Source organism: Cucurbita pepo, chromosome LG03 (genome assembly GCF_002806865.2).
Source record: "Cucurbita pepo subsp. pepo cultivar mu-cu-16 chromosome LG03, ASM280686v2, whole genome shotgun sequence".
In the NCBI taxonomy this organism is placed as follows: domain Eukaryota; kingdom Viridiplantae; phylum Streptophyta; class Magnoliopsida; order Cucurbitales; family Cucurbitaceae; genus Cucurbita; species Cucurbita pepo.
The window spans coordinates 9,267,215-9,291,167 of NC_036640.1; the positions used below are offsets into that span (position 1 = coordinate 9,267,215).

A 23,953-nucleotide genomic window follows, 5' to 3' on the forward strand; every position below is an offset into this window, starting at 1 on the left:
TATATTAATATCTAAAGTTCTACTATAATTATATAGAAAAGACCAAATGTATCTTAGTTTATCAATTTAAGTCTTCCTAAAATTTGAGAGGAATGAAGAATTTTGAATATTTTAAAAGGCTTCGACATTGTTCACTTTTTAAACATATTAGCTAAATAAATGTACATTAGGGGAGAATATTCAAATTTGTCTAAAGTTTATGAGATAAAAAAATGGTTTGGTTTTATAAAAGAATAAAAATTGTGATTGAAATAAATCATAATTGTTCATGACATTACATCGGAATATTGTATAATTATTTTTTAATATTGGTCATTGAATTTTCATCTATTTAATTTTTTTTCAAAATATCAGCTATACATAACCTTTGTTGTAAGTTGTGGACATTCCAAATGCCAATTTGAATTCAATTCAAATCATAAAAGGCTAGATTGAGTTAGATTTCATTCTGACAATCGAAAAACATAAAAGGCTAGATTGAGTTAGATTTCCTTAGGTGGAAAATTGAAAAATTCAAAGATTTCACATTATTTTGGTAAGGTACTCAAAAATTGTATTTTGGTAAGGTACTCAAAAATTGAGTTACAACACTACGATACCTTAATTTTATGATTGTTACAAAAATTAAAAATATTTAACGTCTTTTAACTAAGTTTAGTAGTTCATTGTATTCTATAAATATTTATATTTGCATTTTATAAAATTTTAGTTACAATATCTATAGAGAGTTGAGTTGAATCATGAATTGTATTCGAGTTATTTAGCCCAACGGGATTACGTTCTATATATATATATGAAAAGAAGGAAAGAAAAAAAAGGTGAGTTTTTGAGTGGGATTTGGGTGTATTTATACCTTCGTTCCCTTCCCCTCTTTAGCTATTCCATCCCCACTGTTGTTGTTTGATTAAATCAGCCATTTTTGTTGTTCTCAAGGTTCGTGCTCCATCCCTTTTGTTCTCTCTCTATTCTGTGATCCATTTCTTATTTTCCGGTATCTTAATATAAAATTTGCAGACACAGAAGATGAACAGACCCGGAGACTGGAACTGCACCTCCTGCCACCACTTCAACTTCCAGAGGAGGGACATCTGCCAGCGCTGCGGCGACCCCAAGACCGGCGCCGCCGTAAGACCTGGGTCTGGATTCGGGTTCGGCGGGTCGGACGTCAGGCCCGGGGACTGGTACTGCAGCGTAGGGAACTGTGGAGCCCACAATTTCGCAACCCGGTCAAGCTGCTTCAAATGTGGTGCCTTCAAAGACGACATGTCGGCCTTCGACTTCGATCTTCCTCGTCCGACTCCTCGGGGTATATCCCCTTTTGCTTTCTCTACTCCCGCCCGTTCCCCTGCCTCCGCTTGGAAGTCCGGTGACTGGATTTGTGCTAGGTAAGTGGAGATAGTATTTCTCATTTATAAACTCATGATATTCCTCTAAGTTAACCGATGTGAGACTCACTCCCAATAATCTTCAATCATCCTCCCTTTAAACAAAGCACACTATAAACCTTCCCTAAAGTTTCCTTAGGCTTATGAAGCTCTCGAATAGCCTCCCCTTAATCGAGGCTCGACTCCTTTCTCTGAAACCCTCGACATGGCTAAGTTTAGGGCATGACTCTAATACCATGTTAAAAATCACGACTCTTCACAATGGTATGATATTGTCCACTTTGAGCATAAACTCGCTTTGCTTTGGGCTTCCACAAGAGGCCTGGTACCAATGGAAATAGTATTCCTCACTTATAAATTCATGATCTTCCCTAAATTAACTAACGTGGGACTCATGATTCCTAACATATTTATGGTTTATTTTCAATTTTAACTATTTAAAAGATATTCCCAAATCCATTCTTTTAATTAATTAAAGTAAAAAAATAATGATGAATGGTGAAATCACAGGTCAGGATGCAACGAACATAACTTTGCAAGTAGGATGGAGTGCTTCAGATGCAGTGCTCCAAGAGACTCGTACTAACAAAACTAGCCATGTTCGAGTGCAAGGAATTGTTGGGTGTATCACAATCATAAAATTAACATCTTAATTTGGGTACATGTGTTTGTTTGCAGGGTTTAGGGTTCCAAGTGAGAGAATTTCAAAGAGACTTCATTCATAAACTGCACTATCTTTGTTTCTTTTTTTGTCTCTTTGATTTTGATTTTGTTTTTGTAGCCTTTTTTTTTTTCTTTATTGTTAATTTCTGTGATGAAAATTTGAGATAATCTCCAAAAATCAATGTTTGTTATTATATCTCTTAATCCATTCATCTTTAATTATATATTATATTTTAATTATTATTTTTTTCTTTTTATATCGTATTTTGTAATAATTTGTCCAACTAATTAAATTAGCTACTTTACATAAAGGTAGCCCTTTTAATTTGTTGGGGTCCCAAACATTATTCTTTTACCAACCATTTTTTTACCCACTTTGTTTTAAACCGATTTAATTGGATTGAGTTAAATTTTTATTTTTGAATTGGATTGAGTTAAATTTTTATTTTTGAACTAATTCAAAATTTCAAAGTAGTTACAACACCAACAATCTGAACAGAGTTTACAACCAAATCCAATTAGTTATTTTTGGGTTAGGTTGTCTGGTTATTTTTTTATTTATAATTATTTTTTAAAAAAACTTGCTTATCCATCCTACATATTTATAATTATTTTTTTGATATATTATACTCTACCTAGTAAAAAAAACTAAAAAATAAACGAGATTAAATTATTGGGATGAAATTAAAAAATTTAACTCTATAATTTTAAAAGTTAAAATTTGATTCGAATGATTTAAAACTTCATCCATAATTCATATGATTTGAATCTTTAAATAATAATAATAAAAAAGGCTCAAACACACTATGTATCACAATCAATCTCACAATTTTTAAAACGAGTCGATCAGGAAGAGGTTTCCATACTCTTATAAGAATATTTCATTTGTTTCTCCAACCGATGTGAGATCTTACAATTCACCCTCTTTGAGGGCCAACGTCCTCGCTAGCACATCGTCCATTTGTAACAACTCAAACCCACCACTAGCATACATTATCCGCTTTTACCTGTTACATATCGTCGTTAACCTTATAGTTTTAATACGCGTCTACCAGTTTCCATATTTTTACAAAGAATCAAATCTCAAAATCCTTGTTTACTTTCGCAATAATTTAAAAAATAATCAAAATTTTAAATTTATTTTTATTGAAACAGCAGCCTCAAACATAAATAATATAAAGTTTACCTGGGATATACAATTAAAATAAGGTAGGAACAAATATAGCGCAGTGGATGAAACACTGTTGGAGCTCCTGAATTCAAGTATTTGAGTCAAGATCATTTCCATAAAGTCTTCCAAATTCTCCCCAACGCCTTAAACCAAGAGCACAACACGTCTAGCTCAACCCTGTGGAAGGAACTCAGGAGCAAACCCAATGAACTAAACCAGTTCAATGATTCAGCAACCCCATCCTTCGCCTACAAACAACAACCATCATGTGAGTAGAGCTTATATTTGGTATGTAGATTTGTTTATCTCAATGTGTAACTGTGTTAAATTTTACCCCCAAAACACAGACCAACCTAACATGGATTATACAAACTTTAGTTTTGTAGCTCATTTTTCTGCAGAACCCAACCACAGGTTACACCAGCTTAACACTTTCCAAACCTATATTAATTAGAATCACAAGGCAAACATCCTCTAAAAGACTAGCTATGTAGCTTCTTAGAAGAAAAAAAAAGACCCAGGATCGGAAGTTGTGTCGCTTTTTTTTACCTCATGGCATTAGACTCTGTATCCATCTAGTAAAGTGTTGCTATAAACACAGCATAGTGCATATGATATTGCTTAGAAAGAACACAGAACAAAAATCAAAGATGATCAAAATTAAACCATCATAGATTGGCCTTATGCTCTCAGGTATAACAAACAGCTTTTTGAAGGAATGGGTTCGTTCAATTCATGGTGGACCTACCTAGGATTTTTTGCTTTACAAATTTCCTTAGCACTTAAATATCGTAGGGTCATGCGGGTTGTCTCATGAGATTAGAGGTGCCGAGACAAGTTCAAGACACTCACGGATATCAGGAAAAAAAAAAAAAGAAAAAAAAAAAAGAAGAAAGAAACAAGAGATGACTCCAATTTTGCAGTTCTAGCCGTCATTGTTGCATCCATCCTCCGTTTTACTGGAAAACATTCCCAACTGCACACTTTCGAACTTTTGAGTACTATTATTCTCAACGAACTATTCATAATGGTATATGTCAATCTCAATGTGAGATCCCACATCGATTAGAGAGGGGAACGACATCAATTGGAGTGGGGAACGAGTGCCAGCGAAGACGCTAGGTCCCAAAGGGAGGTAGATTGTAAGATCACACATCAGTTGGGGAGGGGAACGAAACATTCTTTATAAGGGTGTGGAAACCTCTCCCTAGCATTGTGGGGAGACCCGAAAGGGAAAGCCCAAAGAAGACAATATCTGCTACCGGTGGGCTTGGGCTGTTACACTCCGTCCACGGTATTCCAAGAGATTCTAATGAGATGCTGAGAGGATGAAGTGAACAACTATGCATTTTATGAGTTATGATTTCAAAACAAACTTCGATTACAATTTAAACTTACATCTAAATTTTGTTTCAGAAAAATGGAGGAGCCAAAATATCCCTTTCAACTGTAGATAGGGTCATAACCAAGGGTTCATGAATGAATAGTACCATCTAAATGAGAAGTAAACTGCAGGCTGAAACGATAACTAGGGAAAGTACATCACATCACATATCTCTAATTCTATTTGAGCAATGGTCTTCCTTTTGTTATGAAATGAGAGAAAGATCATGTTGGATGAGAAAGCAATTCTACCAGCATTGATCTTGCACGAGATTCATAACTCGAAAAATTTGAAACCATGCAGTAGATTTTAGGCATATTTCCTGATATTATTTTTAGCAGAGTTCAAATGGTTTACAACAAATTGAGATCTTGAAATACCTTATTTCGCACATTGTGCCCAATTGATAGTGGACCTTGCTAATGCGTCCATTGGGTCAATGCATCTCTTAAGAAGGGGATCATCAAGGGGCAAGAGATCCTTTATATCATCAGAGGCAAGGATGACAGAGTTGACAGCCCTCACCAGAAGAACTTGAAGAGCAATTCGTAGTAAATTCCTTGCCCCTTCAATGTCCTTTCTGTTTAGAGCCTCAATTGCAGGAATTACAGTATGTTCCATAGTTGCTTTGTCTGGAAGAACCACCTCAAATCCCTGCATATATACACAAGTATTGTTCCGTTACGGTTAAAAATCGCTCGAAGACAGGAATAAGAGCTTCAAGATCCATGAAGTTCAAAAACAATGAAGAGATGCCTACTTCATTCTGCAGTTTCTCCTGATAATACCCCGCACTTAAAATTGCATTGGTTGCAAGAACACCAATCCGTAATGGGCTCCCAGCTTCAAGTGGCTTCAACTTAGCTTCCTTGAGCTCTCTAGCAACACAATCAGCCATATGAAGGAAGGTAACAGGACACCCTTTTGAAACATCTTCATACCATAAATGAGATATGTGACAAGGCATAACGATGCAACGAGCACCCGACTTCTCGAGAAAATCTCTCTTACTCTTCAAACTCTCTACTAATGGTCCAGAATCCAACCCCAGATCCTCACTCTTGTAGTTGAGAACTTGGTGAGAACTTTTATCAAACACTTGGAGCTCATTACCAAGAGTTGGGTCAGAGCAAAGAACAAAAGGAAGACCAGATTCTCCATCTTTGGTACTCCATTTAACTAATTTTCCCAAGAAGTTTACAGTAGAATTAACAGAAGATCCTCCTAATATACCCACGGTATTTGATTGACTGAGCAAAATACCAGTTGAATCTTTACTCGTTTTCAATACTGATTTGAACCCAGAACCCTTTTTAGATTCTGGAAGATATTCACTTTCATCAGTGTGCAAAAGAGTTGATGGTGGTGGTATAGCCTGAACAGGATTCAACCTCCATCGAAGCTGAATTCTACGAGTCTTTACATAAGCAGATAGACAAGATTGAGTACTTAAAAGCTGGAAAGACATTGTCATTCCTCAAAATCATCTGGGTTTCAACAATGAGAAACCCAGTCAACAATTTCCCATCACAGGAACAGAAAATTCATTATTGGGTCGATTGAATAATGAAATTACCTGCAATATCAGCAATCAAAACAAGGGGAAAACCCATCTCCGGCATTCAAAATGGAGGATCAAGCCCTAAAACAAAACCCCACCCTGTTTCTCTCAACAATCAAAGCAAAGAAGAAGAAAGATCAAGAACAGCAGTGGTAAGAAAAAGAGGAAATACAAAGAATATCCTTGATTTGAGGATATTTGGGAGAAGAAATCATTCAGAAGAGGAGGAAGTGGAAGTGGGAGGAATCTTTGTTCTCACCAGAACAGCATCAATTTCGCATAAATTTAATCAATTGGTCCACTTCTACAACATACTTTCGTGCTTCCAGACAGTATTTATCCGAATTTTGTTGAAGATCTCTGTAGATCGACCATTTTTTTCCACCGGGAAAGAGATGATAAAAGGAACGTGGATCAGGTTTTTGGTGGGTGATCTTAAACCCATAATTTTCAAAACAAAAACATTCTATTTGTATTTTCGAATTTCAGGATTTCTAAAATGACCGTGGTTTATAATTAAAGAACACACTTGTCCATTATATAATAATTTAGGAAATAATCATATATTTATAATTAAGGAATACACTCTCGATTGTATAAACCTTTTGGAAAGTCCAAAACAAAGAGGCGATACACGATAACATCATATCACATCGTATCATAGAGAGTCGTGTTATCACAAATAATATTTAAACCTTTGAACATGAACTTCAAATTAAACAGGATAATATCATAAAAATCAAGTGAATTTCTACTTTTTTAAATATTATAATTAATTTATGAATATAAATTTTGTATAATTATTATTTTTCATTTTTTTTACAATTATTATTTTGCATATCGTGTGATTTATATATTATATTATACATATTTTACCCTTAACAAATGAAATAACGTCGTATACAATATTTATCAAAAAATTTTAATGTAATTATGCAATTTAAATTTTAAATTTTAAAATAAAAATATACTGAACACTTGAAAATGTATAATTAAAAATAAATTTGTCAAAATTAATATTTACCTAAATCTAATTGATTTATTGAACCTAAAAATGTAAAATAAAATTCAAATTGTATCAAACCATCTTTAAATTCTTTCCATTCAAAAAAGTAGATTAAATGAAAATCAATTGATGCTTTTATTATCAATTTAGTTTTGGACTTTAATATATCGATCCAAGTTTTGATATATATGTGTATGTTATATACATATATATAGATCGAATTAGCACCACTTATCACCTTCATATCAACGACAAAATTGAAATCATCTTGAAAAGTGCACAAAATTTGAGACTCGGTATATGGACTTCTTTACCTGTTAGTTTTTGTCAAAGCATGTAAGTTACTAGTAGAAATCGAGCATAGAGCATAATTCATTGAAAAGTGCACAAAATTTGATGGCTATGAGCCACCCATTACATTTTTGCTATTTTTCATCGAGTCTTATCAAACTTAGTAGGATCGTTCTGCTCTGAAGGGAGAAAAAGTAAAAATTCTGTCGTGGATGGTTTCTCTCGATTTCTACCGAGGAAGAGGACCAACATCCTCGTGGTTTAATTAAAACCAATTGAGTTGTGTTCAGATCTACTAGATTCACTGCATTCAAAACACGCCCACCATTGCACTTTGCAGCTTAAAAGACAAAAGCATACTAACAAATCAAGTTCTGGAGATAAGTTCTTGAATTTTAGGGAAAATTACAAATCACAGCTAGAATATACGGACAAACCTTTTTAGCCAAACTGCAAAAGAATCCTATGCAAATTCAAAAAATAAAATATATAATACATTCTTTCTCTTTGGGAGATAAGAATACAAAAGGATAATAATAAAAGGAAATCAGCTCTAGAAGTAAATTCAGTCAAACAAGCCTTTTAAGTGGCGACTATATAATAATAATACCAATCAACAGACGAAACATTGACGAGAGAAAGATAATAGACGGATAATCACAACATCAAGCCTTTAAGTGGCGACTATATAATAATAATACCAATCAATGACAAGAGAAAGATAATAGACGGATAATCACAACATCAACAACATCAACATCAAAACTTATTGTGGTTTCGTGCTAATTTGGTTCTCATCTATTATAAAAAAGACATATCATAAAAAAGACATATCATGTGAGATCCCACCATGGTTGAAGAGGAGAACGAAACATTCTTTATAAGGATGTGGAATCATCTCCCTAGCCGATACGTTTTAAAAATCTTGAAAGGAAGCCCGACAGAAAAAACTCAAAAATGACAATATCTGTTAGCAGTGGGCTTGGATCGTTACATATCATTTAGATACAATAAGAACAGCCTAGCCTAACTGATAAAGATGAGTTAGGCAGTGACTGTATTGACGTGTAAAGAATCAAAAGAAACGAGAAGTAAACTACTCAAAAGGTATGAGGTGGGGCCTGGTTTTGAAGTATTGAAGAAGAAGGTAGCAGAGATATTTTGAGGATGTGCCTATCAAAGACATCCATTTGCCCTTTGGGCTCTGCCAAGGACCAAACTTCTCTAATTTATGCATCAAAAAGCAATCAAATACTTGAGCCAGCAAAGAAACATGTAAACAAATGAGATTCCCATGTGGGTCAGACCATACAGATCATAGTTGATATGGCCACACATTCCAACGCACATATATTATTTCAATAATTCGCCTTGAACGATAGCACTTCAATTATCAGTTGTACTGCATATATACAATTTACTAACCTTTTGATGAAAAAGCTTCACTTTTTCATCAACCATGTGGAGTAGCCTTCCTCTTGATGTTCTTGCCAACATCTTCTCCTTCCTCTCCCCAGACTCCTTGGCACGAGCTAGATCGGCCTGCAGGCATTGGCACGAGTGCGTCGATACTCGCCCCTTGAGCACCAAGCCAATTCTTTCGCAGTATCATCCCTCATGGTTCATCGCCTTGCCTTTGCGAGCACACAAGCTATGTTTTGCTCACAATCCAATTTTTGACAATTGGCATAAGCTCTCACTGGAATTTCTTCCTGATTTAGTCAAACCAATTGCCACAGTTGGTAATCTTCTGCTTTTAAGATCCGTAAGTTCTGTTGTTCTACAATTGATCATATGCAATCCATTCACTAGTCAATTCCGGTATCTTCCAAGGCCGAACATCACTAGGAGTAATCCGGCTGTGGGGGTTGTAATACAAAACACAAGCCAAGATTCTCAGTTTCCAGAATTCGAAGTCTATGTAGCAGGTGGGATGTCAGAGGCACCACAAGGTGGCACCACTTATGAATCAAAGTTGGAAATATATGATTCAAGAAACGACTCATGGAAAATTGTAGGATCACTGCCAGTGGAATTTTCCGTGAGGCTAACAGTCTGGACTCATAATGACAGTGTCTACTCTAATGGGGTTTTGTATTGGATAACCTCTGCAAGGGCATTCAGGGTGATGGGGTTTGAGATTAACTCAAACATTTGCAGGGAATTGCAGGTGCCAATGGCTGACCGACTTGAATTTGCCGCACTTACAAGCCGAAATGGAAGGCTAGCATTAGTTGGTGCCATATGCGGTGAAAACGCCTGCGTTTGGGAGCTTGGAGATAGAGATATGTGGGCAGTGGTTGAGAAGGTGCCAAATGACTTGGGAATAAAACTTCTAGGAGGAAGCAATGGAAGATGGATAAACACCAAGTGCGTAGCAAACAATGAGGTTATGTGCTTGTACAAGGAGCTTGGAAGTGGAATGGTAATTTGGAGAGAAAGAAAAGAGAAGAACAAATGGGAATGGAATTGGATCAATGGATGTTCTTCAATTAGAAGCCAAAGAGTTGATAACTTGCCAATAAAAGGACTGCTTCTTCAACCAAGCCTTGCTCCTTTTGCACCGTACTCAAATTGAATGTGAGTTTTTCAATCCTAACAATAAGAACAGCATAACTACTTTGATTATCATGTAGGAAATGATGGACCAACTTCCATTAATGAACGAATAAAGGGTCAATTACAGTTCACCTACAATATCATAGAAGTAAGAGTTTCTGAAAGGATGGATATCTAACTTGAAAGCATTATGACAGAATCAGAGTACAATTTGGAGCTATATCATCAGGAATGGCCCATGAGGAGAAGGTCAGAATCCACAGAAACTTGAAGAAATTGATGTTGTAAAAATGGCCAAATCACCAACCAATCTATTTTATAACACAATATCATGTCAAGTATGTACACCTTTTTATTCTAAATAAGTAGAATCAGTCAATAACTGCCTCACGAACTGGAATGGCTTGTGAAGAGCTCTGAAAGAAACATTTTCAGAAGACCAAAAAGCAACTATGTTCGGTATTGTACACAGAATCATCCAAGCAATAATTTCTTCAAAACACTTCAAAAAATTTCAGCAGCATCTAGAACTGTCACCAAGATATGAAGCTACAAATGGAACCTATCCTCACACCATAGTCAATTGCCATAAGAAAAAAAAAAACCTAGGGTTCAATCTCAGATCAAGGTAAGGCATGCTATCCAGCGCGGAAAATGCCAAAGGAAGCATTATTTTAACAGCATCTGAGTGGAGGGGGAAGAGCACAGAATTGAAAGATTATTATACCTCAAAGATCGAAATATGCATAAATCAATCAAACAAAACCTCTACAACGGCGAACATAACAAAAGCAATTGCAATAACCCATTAAATAATGATCGGTTTATTCCAAGGGAAGAGAATCCTAGGAGAACAAATCGGCGCAGATTAAGAAAATTCGGCGAGAATTAAAAATTAAGATCAGGGGAACTTAAATCATGGCCTGCGGGAGAGAGAATTCACAGATTAAGCAGAAGAAAGAGGCAATTAGAGTGAAAAAGGACAAACCGAGTAGCTACCAAATTACAAGATCCAATTGCTATGAGTTGGAATGAATCTCATGGGCGACCCATTAGCGCATTTAGCTCGACCAAATCAAGAATATGGATGCGAGTTCGCTTAGTGGGTTTATGTGTAAGTGTGTGGGCGTGTTTAGGGAAGTACCACATATCTAACCATGTATGTGTGTGTTTGCGTTACCCCGCCCTAACCACGAGGTTATTTACTGAGTATTTCTTAAAATATTCAAACCATGAGCTACTCTTACATCTTAGATAAAGACATAGTACCCATGTACGGATGACTAAGGTGACGCGTGAAGACCATAAAATCTGAGTTACGGTAGTTACATTTCATATTATTTGTCAGTCTTTATTAGGATTTAATAATTTTATTTTTAACGTGTAAATTCATGACATCGTTTATGTACCATTTAAAATCAATGTTTCTACATAAAAATGTCATGTCATGCATATAGTGAGTGATTCTATTTCAATAGAAAAATAGGGTCGTTACAGTTGATATCAGAGCTAATCATTGAGTGGTATGCTAGCGAATGCACTAGGCTCCAAGGGAAGTGGATTGTGAGATCTCAAATGGGTTGAAGAGGGGAACAAAACATTCCATATAAGGGGTGTAGACACTTTTTAAAACTGTGAAGCTGACAACTATGTGTAATGAGTCAAAGTACACAATATCTACCGACGATTCGCTCGTTAGAAAGACATGTTTATTTATATATATTATGGTGGTTAGAACATTACATAACCCAATACTATATAGTCAAATTGTATAATGAATGGTAGCTCAACCAAAATTTCTTACCCANTTTTTTTTTTTTTTTTTTTTTTTTTTTTTTTTTTTTTTTTTTTTTTTTTTTTTTTTTTTTTTTTTTTGTCCCCTAAGAAATGTGGACCAAAAAATAATTAATAATTAATAATTTTGCATGCCTCTTGACTTCCATGTGTACACAACTCACCATATGAGTTGCCATTTTTGAAAAATTAAACCCATTCCACATTTATTATACCATTTAATTCTCTTCAATTTCAACACTTTATTTATTTATTTATTTATTTTTATACCCACTTAATTTAATTTATTTCTTTGACTTTTCCATAAATAAATAAATATTTTTTTTATTAAATTTGTATTAAATGTACACGTAGTTTATGTGTCATACCTATCTCCAACAAAATGTAGGACCCATTTAGAATTTTCTTTTCTTTTATTCTTAATTTTAGAAATAATTTCCTTTAATAACTATTGAATCTTTTTTATTTTTAAAGAATTAAAATAAATTAAATTTAAACGAGATTAAAAAAAAAAATATAGATATAAATGCAAAAAGTAATTTAATTAATAAATAAATATTTTAGTTAGGATAATAATTTATATTATTTTTATGTTATGATAACGGAAAAAAATAAATTAATGTGACATTTTAATTTCTCTATTAATTAAATTATTTTTCCTCAGCTCTCTTTCTCTCTCTTCTATATATGATAGAGAAACAGAGCAAATTTCTCTGTAAATTTGGGGGAAAAAAAAGAAAAAAAGGATTTAGCTATGGAGGGATTGCAGAGATCTGAGATTTCTTTCCGGCGGCAAGGCTCGTCGGGACTGGTGTGGGACGACCGATTTTTGTCCGGGGAGTTGAAGCAAACGGCCGCCGCATCGGGGGAGGAGAATTCGGCGGCAGTGACGGTGGAGCCGATTAATACTACGATGGAGAGAAGCCGATCCAACGGTGGGCGTGGGTACAGGACGGGGAAGGTACCGCCGGCGATCGAGCCGCCGTCGCCGAAGGTGTCGGTTTGTGGATTCTGCAGCGCTTTTGGGAAACCGGCGAGGAAGAGTCGGTGGACGAAAACCGGTAAGCGTAGATCGGTGTAGGTTCAGAAAATTGTCCGGCGAGTGGGATTGTTAATAGATAAAATTAGGATTTTGTGTATAAATTATATAAAAGTAATTATGTATTTTGTGTTTGATTAAATGTTAATGTAAAAATTATTAAAACTAAAACTTCCTCCAATTTGCCTTCTACATCTTAATTCTTTAAATAATTCATTCAATTGTTCTTAATCCAATCATTTTTTTAAAAATAATGTACACATTAAGATTATTAATTGATAATGGTATTTTGATGTCAGCTTAGTTATTACATTAAAGTCTCGTAGATCAATTGTACACTTATTTAAGATATATTTTCGATTCAACAAGATATATATTTTGGATTGAACAAGAATTTTATACCTTAACAATTAGATTTTTTTCAATTTAAGATAACTTCAAAAGAATTTATTAAAATTTGGAGACATGTTTATATTTATTGATATTGAAAAAGAGAAAAAAGAAAATAAAAAGAGGGGGAAAATTTTAGAAATGGAGAAATGAAAGAAAGATTAAGAGGGTATTAAAAAGTTGATGAGGCATCTTAATTTGTCCGTTGTGCCAATATCCATTGATCAAAGATGTGTAGGTGATAACATTAGTTCAAACATCTTCAATGCGGCATTCCATAGGGTACATGAATGAACTGAGGTCACGTCCGAATGAGAGTAATTCTAAAGATGACTAAGAAGAGCTTAAAAGAACTCCATGGTCAATGGTTAAACGTGCTTTGCTTAGTCTTCACTCTTAGAAGCGAGAAGTAGGAGAATGCCAAGGACATTAGGTGCCAATCTCGATTTCGAATATTGATTCAAATCCTAGGCATAGATTGTTACAAATGGTATCAAAGCGATACTTCTCCTAGTAAGATGTGGTTTGGAGACGAATCAACGTGAAAGTTGGTGAGTATATGACACTCAAGTAAATAAGGGGTAAATGGATAAACCAACTGGATAAACCAACAAGACCATATCCGAATGAGAATGATCCTGAGGATAGGAGGACTAAAAAAAGCTTAAGAAAAATGAAAAATTACAACCTATATCAACAAAGTGCATCATCTTTTTCAGTGGCTCAATCATAGGAACTCCATGGTTAAACGTGTTTTACTCGTTGGGTGACCTCTTAGGAATTTTCCTAAGATGCACAAGAGTGAGAAGACAATATGCTGAAATAATTTGTGTTAGTTTGTGGAGATAGTTTTCACTCTAAAAAACGAGAATTAGATAATATGACCATGTCATTAGAAATACAGGAGAATATCGGGGATATGATGTGTCAAATCCAGATTTCAAACCTTGATAAAAATTATGGACAGGAGTCGGAGTCGTTATAGTTTCTTGGCCTCGTCAAGGTTGCCATGCCTAATGAACCCATCCACTAAAGTAGCATAAATAAATGCATCAGGTGCTATAATTTGGTCAAGCATCACCCCACCTCGGCCATGGAAAGTATTCATTAAAACATTGTAGATATTGGCATCAGGTAAGACCCCTCTTTCCATCATTCTGACCCGGATTGTCGATGCAATATCGACTCCCCCTGCAACAATAAGTCCATGGATTAAAGCTCCATACGAAACAATATCAACTTCATGGCCCTTAGTTGACATCTCAATTAGCAAATCTGAGGCCCTAATATACTCCCCTTGCTTGCAGTAGCCATGAACAAGAGTACAAGTGTACTTACCAACTTCATGGTTAATGGTAAGAACATATAGAAAAAGAATAAATCAGATATGAACAATAGCCTCAGAACAGTATCTTTATTATCATCAAATTCTTATCAAATATGAACAGTAACACGATTCAAATCAAAACAATTTCCTCTTAAACATTTACATCAGACGGTTACCCAAAATGTGGCACACTCCTGCTGTAGTCTGCATTTCCCCTTACCTAATGACAGGAAAATGCTGAGACAAGAACAGAGTTCATGGCAAGAGAAACACAGATGCCCAATAAAAGATCTCATTTGAAAGAAAAACAAAGGATCTAACAAGCATTCAAGTTAAAGCACAGACAGCCACTGCTCCTGCATGTTCTTCATCTCCATTTAAGTCAACACTCAAGAGATCAACTAACCACCAGTCGAGATGCACGCTAACTAAAAGTTTTCGCTGAGTTTTGCATCAAATATTATCTCATGAACTGCTGCCAGTAACATAACTTGATCAGGGAAGAATACCAATCAAGTTCATTGTTCGAATACTCGAATACAGCCTCACCTGAAGAAACCTCGTCCAACCAACACAGCAGACAGAACGAACCTTCCCTAGTGTCCATGGAAAATAGTGGTAGCTCATCGAAAGGGAAAGTGCACCGACATGCTACCATCTGTCAGTTGTATCATGCAATTTTTATTCTACTCTCTCTCCACCTAATCCGAATGGCAGAGGACGATGGATTTGGACACACAGGAAGCTTCAGAAATCATTAATCTTCCATTGGCTTTCTAGAGGTAAAAGGGCACCAGATTTATAATCAACATAACAGCGGAGACGCAGTGCATATACATGTATTTCACATTATCTCTAACCATCTACTTTTATCCTTAGCTTTATTCAGATTAAGTTTCTTGTCCATATACTAGATAGAAGTATCATAATAAAACTCTCGTGTGAGTGTCAAGTTACCCTGATTATCCAACAGAGCATGAATTCAAGCAATGGTAAGAGGAAGATAAGCACAAATGCTTCAAACTACAAGAATTCAGCAGCTATATCTGAATAGGTAACCAAATCTAATCTAATGACTTCTGAGTGATGTTTTAATTCTACCTAATGAATGGTTATCGATAAATATGCTTGGAAATGATATTCAGAAATGATGACAGAAAATTTGAAATTACCTACGCAGCATTCAAAAATATCCAACAGGAAAGATTTTGCCCTTATTCCTATTGCCCTTGCATTTGAAAGCACCGATGCTGGAATGACGAAACATGATTCGAACGTAGAAAGTTATAACACAGTTGCAACATCTCTGTGATATCATAAACAGGATAAGAACAAAGAATGCACCATCTGACAAGAATAAAGCTATAACAAATAACACATGCTGAATGATATCCCAATAAAACATTGATAAAATCTACAGGAAGATTGCACTTCATCAACAAAACTATAACGTCAGATGTCACTTTTATGAGATTTTTTGCTGTAATCCAAGCATAACAGAAGCTCTACAATGAATCTAGGAATAAATATTGAAAATTAAGTTGATTTCAAAAATACGATATTGAATAAAAAACGAGCACATGTAAAACTACGTGTACAAACAGTTGGTAACATTACAAATTGAATCGAGGATAGCATACTGTGTACTTGGGAAAGCATTTGTGTCGCCTAAGTATGTGTAGACTAGAGAGAGAGATTTGCACAGTAACTCACAGAGAACATCAGCTGGTCCATTCAGAACTCTCATCTTGAGACATACTTTATTGAGATGGTAGAACAAATTACTGAGAAAATGAGAAACCTTTTGAAGATGTAACCCCATAAAAAATCAGTGTCCAATTAACTTTGTAATTTACAAATGGAAGTAAAGAAAGAACGTGAGCTCCTTTTGAGCTTTCTGCTACATTCATCTAGCACCAGTCTACAGATCTCTTTTCAGCCGTTGGCCATTGTGGTATTCAAAGCTTCCAACTGAGTTGTAGAGAAAGGAGGCACCCTTTTCCTTGCCAATGATAGGATCAACTGAGCCTTACCAGGCTGCCCCATCTTGTTGAGGCCTTTAAGTAATGAATGAATTGTATCAATGTTTGGAAACCAATTCTTGGTCATGGCATCTTTGCACATTGTATATGCCATGTTGAAATCCCCACTTCTGCATAGGTAATGAATCATGGTTTGATAAATTTTGACATTTGGTTTATATCCACTCCCATGTAAAGCAGAATAAACCCTTTTCGCCATATCAAGAAACCCGGCTTGGCAAAAACCTTTTATTACCAGATTGTAAGTAACCTCATCAGGTACAATCCCAATGTTCCTCATCACATTCATCAATTTATTAGCATCCCATGCTCGTCTCCTGTCAACCAAATATTGAATTCTCACATTGAAAGAAGCAAGATTGGGCAAACAACCCCTCAAAACCATTAGATTCCACAGACCATTACTAATTTCACATTGATTATGCTTGTACAATGCCGAAATTAACGTCGTATAGGTAACCACATCTGGTCTTATTCCCACCTTCTCCATTTCTAATATGAAAAGATAAGCTCTATTTAAAATACCCATGTCACAAAAAGCCTTAACAACAATGTTAACAGAAATTATATCCAACTCAATATTGAATTTTTCTGGAGCTTCTCTCAAAAATGCCTCGAGAGCTCCTAAATCACGGGCCTTCATCAAAACCTTAAGCACCGCGTTAAACGACTTAACAGTCCTACTGCATCCATATAAGTGCATATTATAAAAAGTGTCAACAGCATGCTTGATCATCTCAGCCTTACCATATAGCATTATAATCCTTATAATGAATCCTTCACGGCGCCCCTGTGGAAGAGTCTTCTGATGCTCAAGTAAATGCTCAATGTAATCAAAGCGACGAGCTCCAGCCAGTCGAGACACAGTGTCTTCAAAAGCAAATCGATTCTCAATCACAAGCCGATTGTGCGCATTGGCTTTAAACAGATGGAACAGCTTCTCAGGGTCCCGTTCTGCTTTAAGCTTTATAAGGGCAGGCTCCTCGACGGGCTTCGAGTTCTGAACGTGATTCAACACAGCCGCAGGGGTCTCTGAAGATACAATGACGGTAGCAGCATGGCAGAATCTGCGAATAGGTCGCAGCGAGAGCATGTTCTAGGCGTCTCCTCAGGAAAAAGAAATCTACCCAAAATCAAGATCTAAATCATATTCTTGAGAAAATAGCCACTGCCCCCAATAACAAACTGAAAAACCAAGTAGTAGCAATGATTTCCAGAAATTCAACCACACCCAGAATCCAAATCCAACAAATTAATTTCGAAGAACACTAATCCGTGCATAAACAGCGAGAATCTGAAGAACAGTGATGCAATAACACGAAGACTAATAGAAAAACAATAAGATTTGTTCAGAAAGAAAACAAAAGGAGGCGATTCAGAGAAAAAACCGCCGTGCAAAGAATTGAGATGCTGTTTGAAGAGGCGAAGGACTGCTGTAAGGGATTCACGCGGGGGAAAGGTCAGAAATTTTACAGGGTTGGATATTTGTTATTTTCTGGTAGGGTTTCGGGGGTTTAGGTTTCGGCTCGCAAATTGCCATTGTTTTTGAACTCATAATTGTAGCGATGAAGGTCCACCATAAGCTCTATGCGCTGCTCCTGAGATCAATATTTACCCAAATTTGTATCCATCCGAGTTATACACTTTCAAACTAGGGATTTAATTGATCGGGTTGACAATCCAACTCAACCTAACCCTCTATTTATTTTGTTGGTCGAGTTCATCTTACCACCTAAATCGAAAAAAAAAATTGAAGTAAACCCAACCCTATTCTCGAAGAAAAATTACGTTGAGGTTGGATAGTCTAAACTGTTCAAATCATCGTGTCATAAAAAAATAATAAAAATATTTTTGTATTTTTTGAAAATATCGAGAAACTTCCTACTTTATTCAATATCATTTAATCGAGTTACAAATAATATTTGGACAAAAATTATTTATTTACCATTCAAACGAGTATGTTATGATTGATTCAGAAGTCTCTCGATGATCCAAGATTGTATTACTTGGCAATTTCTAGTTGTGATTCCGTGAGATTTGATACTTGAACATAAAGTGTTCTGTCTTCGTTTGTTGTTGAAAAAATTGGTGTAAAAATTTAATAGATGATAAAAATTAGAATATCTATATGAGTTTGTTTATTTAAATCACTATGAACTCATTCTATCAAGAACTTATCTATGGTAACAAACAATCGATAGTAGGAACTGTATTTGTTGATGTTCCATGGGCATTAGAACATGAGGACTGGGTGGTTTTATCAGAATCTGTAGATTTGATATCGATATCTTCAAATGCAAGGTTCTTGCAGCCTATACTCTCACTGCAACTCAATTTCACTGCCACCTTCGTTGTAGATGTTCCACGCAATCCTTGGTACAACACATCACTCACTTCTACAGCTGATGTCTGCAACATTTTCCTCGTATGTTAGTTTACCTTTTGTATATCTAGATTACGGGCAATGTTTCTTGAATCTACCTCGTTTTTGCAATCTTTTTTTCCGTTGCAGTAATACTGGTTGATTATGATTGGGTTGCGAACTTGATCTAGTGTGATTCCTCGAAACGATATCTTTCTTGCGTATCCAGATCCTCCCTATATTGAAGAAGAGACATGAACACAATTCTTCGTGTTTTAAGACATCATCAAATCAAGATTTAGTATTAACCTGCCATGTTTTGATCCTTGCTCCATACATAGTTCCTTTCAGATGACAATCTTGAACTCTCACTTCTTCTACAGCGGATGTCGCCCCGTCTTCTCCCAAGCTACCAATACTGAAACAAATAGCCTTTTTAAGCAAGACGTTTCCTCGAGAAAAAAGCAACATTTAGTAGTTTTTAAGTGATTAAACCTTATGCCATGACCAGGTCCACACTCGATGTTTGTTATGTGGATATTGGAAGAGCCTTCACTAATAGCAATACAATCATCACCTGTTATAGTAGATACAATTGAAAAATCAGTTCTGGAATCACGACTCTCCACAATAGTATGATATTGTCCATTTTGAGCCATAAGCTCTCATGGCTTTGCTTTTGGTTTCCCCAAAAGCCTCATACCAATGGAGATCAGCCAACGTGGGACTCCCTCCCGACAATCCTCAACAAACCTAACTGAGTTAATATATACTGGGATTGCACTACCTGTTGCAATACTGCAATTCTGAATCTTAACATCGGTTGAATAAGCAACATCAATACCATCAGTATTGGGACTATCCTCGGGTGCTAGTATGTTCAATTGAGAGATGGAAGCATGATTGCAACGAACAATATGCATATGACTTTTAGGACTATTAATATGCGTTAATCCAGAAAGACGAAGATTATCACAATCGTAAACAGCCAACGCCTGTAATCACAATACATATTCAATTGAAACACTCCCACATAAACGTAAGTAACATTTGGTACGACGATCGTAACGAACCGTGGGTCGTCCATTTGATTTTTGATTCCACCAACCAGCTCCTTGCCCATCAATTTGGCCATTCCCATGTATATCAAGACCGCTCACATTGGCGAACCACAACCAATTCTTGACCTTAAACTCTTTCCAATCATCAACATCAGTTGGAGCCACAACCTTTCCAAGGATCTACACATCCCAAGTAAGTTACCATAATAACCATATGAACATAACGTAAAGCAAAGCTAGGAAAAGGCTAATTACTTTAACCCCGACATTGGAGGACATGCATGGGCCTTCAAACTTCACTGGATTCAACAAGAATGTCTTGGAAGATGGCACCAACATAGCTGAGGGCGTTGTAGCCTTACAAACAGCCATCCAAGCCTTCAAAAATGCCTTTAAACAATGAATCATATTAGAAAACAATAGCTTTAGATGCATAATTTGAAGGTTTGAGTGAGTATATTTACTTGTGAATCATCTGTTTTTCCATCCCCAGCTGCCCCATAATGAACCACATCGATGTTCTTATACTCTACATTAGGACTACCATCGTTGCCTTTTGGATCATTATTGCCTTGTGGATGATGGTGAAGAGTTTTTAATCCAAATATCAAGCAAATCACGAGTACTAACACCACCAAAAAACCTATCTGCAACTAAAAATATCAATTTCAAGTTGTAAATAAGCCTTAAGAAGTTGAGTATCATGAGAAATTACCAGCAATTTCTTAATCATTGTGGCGAAATTCAAGCATGTGTTCTTGAAATTAGAATCCATGCTTCATTTTATACTCATAATAGTGGTTGATGATTTGATAATAAGGTGTATTAATTGGATTGTGTTCATATTCAATGAGAGTTTAGAGAATTATTGTAAATTTTTTGCCATTTCATGCGTGTTGAGCAAAATTTAAAATCACATCTTTTAGGCAATCTTTTGTTTTAATGCCTCAAATTCTCTCCTTTTTGTATGCAATGGGTTTCATGTTTGAGTTATAAATTGTGCTTGGGCTTTTGTTTATTGTATAATGATGAAAATATATTTCGCGATATGGGTAATAAATGTAAAATATAGCTGAGAATTGATCGTATTTGATTGTGGCGATTCTAAGATTTTGTAAGGTATTATAGAAAGTCGTATAGTTTTTTAATTTAAACGTTGAATTTTATTGAATTCGAAACATCGAACGTACAATTATTGTTGGTTTTTATTTTAGAACTTTGGTTATCGTCCTATATTTACAAGAAGTTTCAAGTTGATACCAACATTAATGCAATCATCACTAATGATAGATTCCATGTCGATTGGGGAGGGGAACAAAACATTTCTTATAAGGGTGTGGAAATCTATCTCTAACATGTGCGTTTTAAAACCGTGTGGGGAAGCTTAGAAGGGAAAGCCTAAAAAGAATAATATCTGGTAGCGGTGGACTGAGTTGTTACACATGGTATCAGAGTCAGTCACCGGGTGGTGTATCAGCGAGGATGTTGGGTTGCAAGGGGCGAAATTGTGAGATCCCGTATCGGTTGGAGAGAGAAATGAAACATTTCTTGTAAGGGGGTGAAATTGTGAGATCCGGTAGCGGTAGGCATGGGCTGTTACAACCAGTTAGGGTAGATGATATTCGAATCTTATATATTTTTATTTGAGGAACGAAACTTCTTAATGTATTTTATATATTTTTATTTGACTCGGGTCAACCCAAGGATTTTATCCCATGAACCCAAAATCGAACCGAGTCAGTTCGGGTTCAGAAAAAGGAACCCAACCCAACCCTTATAGTTGGGTTGGTTGGTCCGGTTGTCAAGTTGTCGGGTTGAATGTACACCCCTGCTTCATGAGAATGAGTGAATTCTATCACGAAAACTGTTTTCCGCCCTCTATTTTCTCAAGTCTCCACGATTGCAAAATACATTATCTAATGTGTTAATTTGATTAATTAGTCTCATTAATAAAAAAAATTAATCAGTTTTATTAAGCTATATTTACCTTAATTTTGAATGTAATTTTTTTTATTAACATATAAATAGTTGAAATTAGTTTATAAAAAAAAAAGTTTTGAAAATTGAAATAACGTAATAAGTTTGAGGATAATTTTGAGGATTTAAAAAGTTAATTACGAAATTGACAATTATCAAAATAAGTTTACACGTGGCCCAATGGAAACGGTGGAAACTTGGCAGAGTATGGAAGACGACACGTCGGAAAGAAGTAGAAAATTTAGATACTTGCATTGTCCAGTTGGCTCACTACTGTTACGACATGTTGTCCAATATCGCTTGCCGACATCTGTGGTTGTTGCCTCCACCAACTGTCAATCATGCATCTCTTCTCTTGTCGCTCTTTCACATAAAATAAATCAATTATCCTAAGTTTCTAATTCTGCCCCTCATCTTTAATGAATTTCTATTTAGTCCCTCAAAATCCAATAAATTCCAAAGTTAGTCACCTAAAGAAATTTTCAGGCTAAAATAACATTTTGTGAGTAATTTTTATATTCTCCCGATAAATCTATCATTATTATTATTATTTAACCCATTTCCATAAAATAAAATTATTTAAAAGATATGAAAATAAATATAAAAACAAAATAAGGGGTAAGAAAAAGAAAAGTAATGCATGCCACGTGTCAGGCAGGAGTTGGTAGCAGTGTTTAAAATAAACAGAAATTATCAAAAGTGGGTCCCACCTGAGTTTGACCGTTTTCTGAGAAGTCTTCTTTTTGTGTGGGGTTGAATGAAAGTTGACTGCTTCAATCTTCATGTTTACCTCAACGCTCCCACCGCCTTTCTCTGCCACGCTTTGCCCCATCACCATTACTCACACTTCTCATTATTATTTTAATACTTCTATAATTTTTAATTAAATTTTTTAATATTAGTAATTTCAATTAATAAGACGAAGTTACGAGAGCTTATACACAAAATAAATGATATCATTGTATTGTAGAGAGTCATTGTGAGTTAGAATCTGAGAGTTTTGTTTGTTTGTGTTTCTAGAGAAGTGCAGAGGGCGACGCATGCAATTAAAATCTCCAACTTCATCTCCCCCACTTGCCAACTAAATTCCACCATCCATTTTCAAAAGAAATACCCAAAATAAACACCTTCTGCCGGCGTCCATTTCTCCTTCCGCCACCCATGTCTTCCATTCTTACCTCTCAAGGTCTCGTCATTGCCACTGCCATGGTCGTCTCCTCCACGGCTCTCTTCCTCGCCTTCTCCAACCACCACAAGATCAATCCACTCCCTTCCAAATCACTTCTTTCTTCCTGCTTTTCCTCTGGTAAATTCCTTCCCTTTTCTTCAATCATGTTTTGAACGTTAAAAAGCTGAAATCTTGATGGGTTTTTGATGTTGAATTAACTTAAAATTTGATGGGTTTTTGTAAAGTTTGTGTTTTTAGTGTTGTTTTGAGGATTTGGGGCTGAAATTTTGGTGGGTTTTTGATGTTTTTGTGTTTAGACAAGAAAAAGAAGAAGAAGAAGAAGAAGAAGAAGGTGAGATTTGCAGAGGATGTGAAGGAGCCAAAAGGGAATGGAGAAGAGTACAGAAGAGAGCACGATGAGAGATTGGCTATGGCGGAAAGAAGAAGAAGAACAAGAACAAGTAGCAGCTGCTGTAGAAATGAAATTCCTGCAAATCGTGTTGCTTTGTATAATGGAATTCTTAAACAACGATCGCTAAGAACCCAATGTTCATTTTGATCAAAACTCTCTGTTTTTACCCTTTTTCTTTCTTCGTTTCTCTCTTCTTTTCTCTGTTTCAGGAAAAAAAAAAAAAAAAGTGTGAAAAATCTAGCTTTTCTGTGGCTGTAGATGGACGGTTGAGATTCAGTCCCACCCACCCACTTTTTTTTTTTTTTTTTTTTTTTTTTTTTTTTTTTTTTTTTTTTTTTTTTTTTTTTTTTTTTTTTTTTTT

At 35.6% G+C, this 23,953-nt stretch overlaps 8 protein-coding genes across 17 annotated transcripts; 4 read left to right on the forward strand and 4 right to left on the reverse strand.

The window, feature by feature from the left end:
* Positions 1-830: 830 nt before the first annotated feature.
* On the forward strand, positions 831-2,244 carry LOC111791246 (uncharacterized RNA-binding protein C17H9.04c-like). Of its 2 annotated transcripts, XM_023672512.1 has the most exons (4): positions 831-933; positions 1,015-1,385; positions 1,896-1,991; positions 2,059-2,244. In XM_023672512.1, exons 2-3 carry the CDS (start codon positions 1,024-1,026, stop codon positions 1,969-1,971), a joined length of 438 nt encoding a protein of 145 aa, XP_023528280.1. In that variant the 5' UTR covers positions 831-933; positions 1,015-1,023; the 3' UTR covers positions 1,972-1,991; positions 2,059-2,244. The 2 variants fall into 2 exon arrangements, with proteins under 2 accessions (XP_023528280.1, XP_023528279.1); XM_023672511.1 differs by having other exon boundaries at positions 1,896-2,244.
* A 915-nt stretch (positions 2,245-3,159) lies between these two features.
* Positions 3,160-6,616, reverse strand: LOC111791072 (probable amino-acid racemase). Of its 4 annotated transcripts, XM_023672266.1 has the most exons (4): positions 6,424-6,616; positions 6,180-6,263; positions 5,364-6,090; positions 4,985-5,257 (listed from the first exon to the last, which is right to left on the reverse strand). In XM_023672266.1, the coding sequence occupies exons 3-4, from the start codon at positions 6,075-6,077 to the stop codon at positions 4,985-4,987; spliced, it is 987 nt and encodes a 328-aa protein (XP_023528034.1). In that variant the 5' UTR covers positions 6,078-6,090; positions 6,180-6,263; positions 6,424-6,616. The 4 variants fall into 4 exon arrangements, with proteins under 4 accessions (XP_023528030.1, XP_023528034.1, XP_023528032.1 ...); XM_023672262.1 differs by adding an exon at positions 3,160-3,467 and having other exon boundaries at positions 4,984-5,257; positions 5,364-6,614; XM_023672264.1 differs by having other exon boundaries at positions 5,364-6,263; positions 6,424-6,615.
* Positions 6,617-8,488: 1,872 nt separating this feature from the next.
* Positions 8,489-10,461, forward strand: LOC111791446 (protein UNUSUAL FLORAL ORGANS-like). The gene is made up of 2 exons (XM_023672797.1): positions 8,489-10,041; positions 10,218-10,461. The coding sequence occupies exon 1, from the start codon at positions 8,921-8,923 to the stop codon at positions 10,037-10,039; it is 1,119 nt and encodes a 372-aa protein (XP_023528565.1). The 5' UTR covers positions 8,489-8,920; the 3' UTR covers positions 10,040-10,041; positions 10,218-10,461.
* A 2,080-nt stretch (positions 10,462-12,541) lies between these two features.
* Positions 12,542-13,045, forward strand: LOC111790890 (MAPK kinase substrate protein At1g80180-like). Its single transcript, XM_023672003.1, has one exon. The coding sequence runs from the start codon at positions 12,569-12,571 to the stop codon at positions 12,893-12,895; it is 327 nt and encodes a 108-aa protein (XP_023527771.1). The 5' UTR covers positions 12,542-12,568; the 3' UTR covers positions 12,896-13,045.
* A 1,177-nt stretch (positions 13,046-14,222) lies between these two features.
* Positions 14,223-16,317, reverse strand: LOC111790264 (pentatricopeptide repeat-containing protein At1g52620-like). The gene is made up of 3 exons (XM_023671129.1): positions 16,284-16,317; positions 15,743-15,820; positions 14,223-14,584 (listed from the first exon to the last, which is right to left on the reverse strand). The coding sequence occupies exons 1-3, from the start codon at positions 16,315-16,317 to the stop codon at positions 14,223-14,225; spliced, it is 474 nt and encodes a 157-aa protein (XP_023526897.1).
* On the reverse strand, positions 14,632-18,169 carry LOC111790888 (pentatricopeptide repeat-containing protein At1g80150, mitochondrial). 6 transcript variants are annotated; one of them, XM_023671998.1, is made up of 4 exons: positions 16,284-18,169; positions 15,743-15,876; positions 15,120-15,346; positions 14,632-15,042 (listed from the first exon to the last, which is right to left on the reverse strand). In XM_023671998.1, the coding sequence occupies exon 1, from the start codon at positions 17,703-17,705 to the stop codon at positions 16,506-16,508; it is 1,200 nt and encodes a 399-aa protein (XP_023527766.1). In that variant the 5' UTR covers positions 17,706-18,169; the 3' UTR covers positions 14,632-15,042; positions 15,120-15,346; positions 15,743-15,876; positions 16,284-16,505. The 6 variants fall into 6 exon arrangements, with proteins under 6 accessions (XP_023527766.1, XP_023527769.1, XP_023527770.1 ...); XM_023672001.1 differs by having other exon boundaries at positions 14,632-15,045; XM_023672002.1 differs by having other exon boundaries at positions 14,632-15,346; positions 15,743-15,820.
* Positions 18,170-18,790: 621 nt separating this feature from the next.
* On the reverse strand, positions 18,791-20,810 carry LOC111790265 (probable polygalacturonase At3g15720). Its single transcript, XM_023671130.1, has 9 exons — positions 20,751-20,810; positions 20,500-20,688; positions 20,291-20,425; positions 20,048-20,215; positions 19,762-19,969; positions 19,470-19,551; positions 19,284-19,392; positions 19,094-19,210; positions 18,791-19,021 (listed from the first exon to the last, which is right to left on the reverse strand). Exons 1-9 carry the CDS (start codon positions 20,808-20,810, stop codon positions 18,791-18,793), a joined length of 1,299 nt encoding a protein of 432 aa, XP_023526898.1.
* A 2,209-nt stretch (positions 20,811-23,019) lies between these two features.
* LOC111791169 lies at positions 23,020-23,770 on the forward strand. Its single transcript, XM_023672410.1, has 2 exons — positions 23,020-23,318; positions 23,498-23,770. The coding sequence occupies exons 1-2, from the start codon at positions 23,174-23,176 to the stop codon at positions 23,737-23,739; spliced, it is 387 nt and encodes a 128-aa protein (XP_023528178.1). The 5' UTR covers positions 23,020-23,173; the 3' UTR covers positions 23,740-23,770.
* Positions 23,771-23,953: the final 183 nt, after the last annotated feature.

What these genes read in the sequence shown, in the direction of transcription:
- LOC111791246 (XM_023672511.1), top strand. Translation starts at nt 1,024, where the DNA reads ATGAACAGACCCGGAGACTGGAACTGCACCTCCTGCCACCACTTCAAC. An exon ending in GGTGACTGGATTTGTGCTAG is followed by an intron (nt 1,386 to 1,895) that starts GTAAGTGGAGAT and finishes GTGAAATCACAG; the next exon opens with GTCAGGATGCAACGAACATA.
- LOC111791072 (XM_023672262.1), bottom strand. Translation starts at nt 6,077, where the DNA reads ATGACAATGTCTTTCCAGCTTTTAAGTACTCAATCTTGTCTATCTGCT. An exon ending in AGGAGAAACTGCAGAATGAA is followed by an intron (nt 5,258 to 5,363) that starts GTAGGCATCTCT and finishes GTATATATGCAG; the next exon opens with GGATTTGAGGTGGTTCTTCC.
- LOC111791446 (XM_023672797.1), top strand. Translation starts at nt 8,921, where the DNA reads ATGTGGAGTAGCCTTCCTCTTGATGTTCTTGCCAACATCTTCTCCTTC.
- LOC111790890 (XM_023672003.1), top strand. Translation starts at nt 12,569, where the DNA reads ATGGAGGGATTGCAGAGATCTGAGATTTCTTTCCGGCGGCAAGGCTCG.
- LOC111790264 (XM_023671129.1), bottom strand. Translation starts at nt 16,317, where the DNA reads ATGAGAGTTCTGAATGGACCAGCTGATGTTCTCT. An exon ending in TGGACCAGCTGATGTTCTCT is followed by an intron (nt 15,821 to 16,283) that starts GTGAGTTACTGT and finishes TCGTCATTCCAG; the next exon opens with CATCGGTGCTTTCAAATGCA. An exon ending in TATTTTTGAATGCTGCGTAG is followed by an intron (nt 14,585 to 15,742) that starts GTAATTTCAAAT and finishes TTAACCATGAAG; the next exon opens with TTGGTAAGTACACTTGTACT.
- LOC111790888 (XM_023672002.1), bottom strand. Translation starts at nt 17,705, where the DNA reads ATGCTCTCGCTGCGACCTATTCGCAGATTCTGCCATGCTGCTACCGTC.
- LOC111790265 (XM_023671130.1), bottom strand. Translation starts at nt 20,810, where the DNA reads ATGGATTCTAATTTCAAGAACACATGCTTGAATTTCGCCACAATGATT. An exon ending in CCTCCAATGTCGGGGTTAAA is followed by an intron (nt 20,216 to 20,290) that starts GTAATTAGCCTT and finishes TGGGATGTGTAG; the next exon opens with ATCCTTGGAAAGGTTGTGGC. An exon ending in AAAAAGATTGCAAAAACGAG is followed by an intron (nt 19,022 to 19,093) that starts GTAGATTCAAGA and finishes AAAATGTTGCAG; the next exon opens with ACATCAGCTGTAGAAGTGAG.
- LOC111791169 (XM_023672410.1), top strand. Translation starts at nt 23,174, where the DNA reads ATGTCTTCCATTCTTACCTCTCAAGGTCTCGTCATTGCCACTGCCATG. An exon ending in TTCTTCCTGCTTTTCCTCTG is followed by an intron (nt 23,319 to 23,497) that starts GTAAATTCCTTC and finishes TTTTGTGTTTAG; the next exon opens with ACAAGAAAAAGAAGAAGAAG.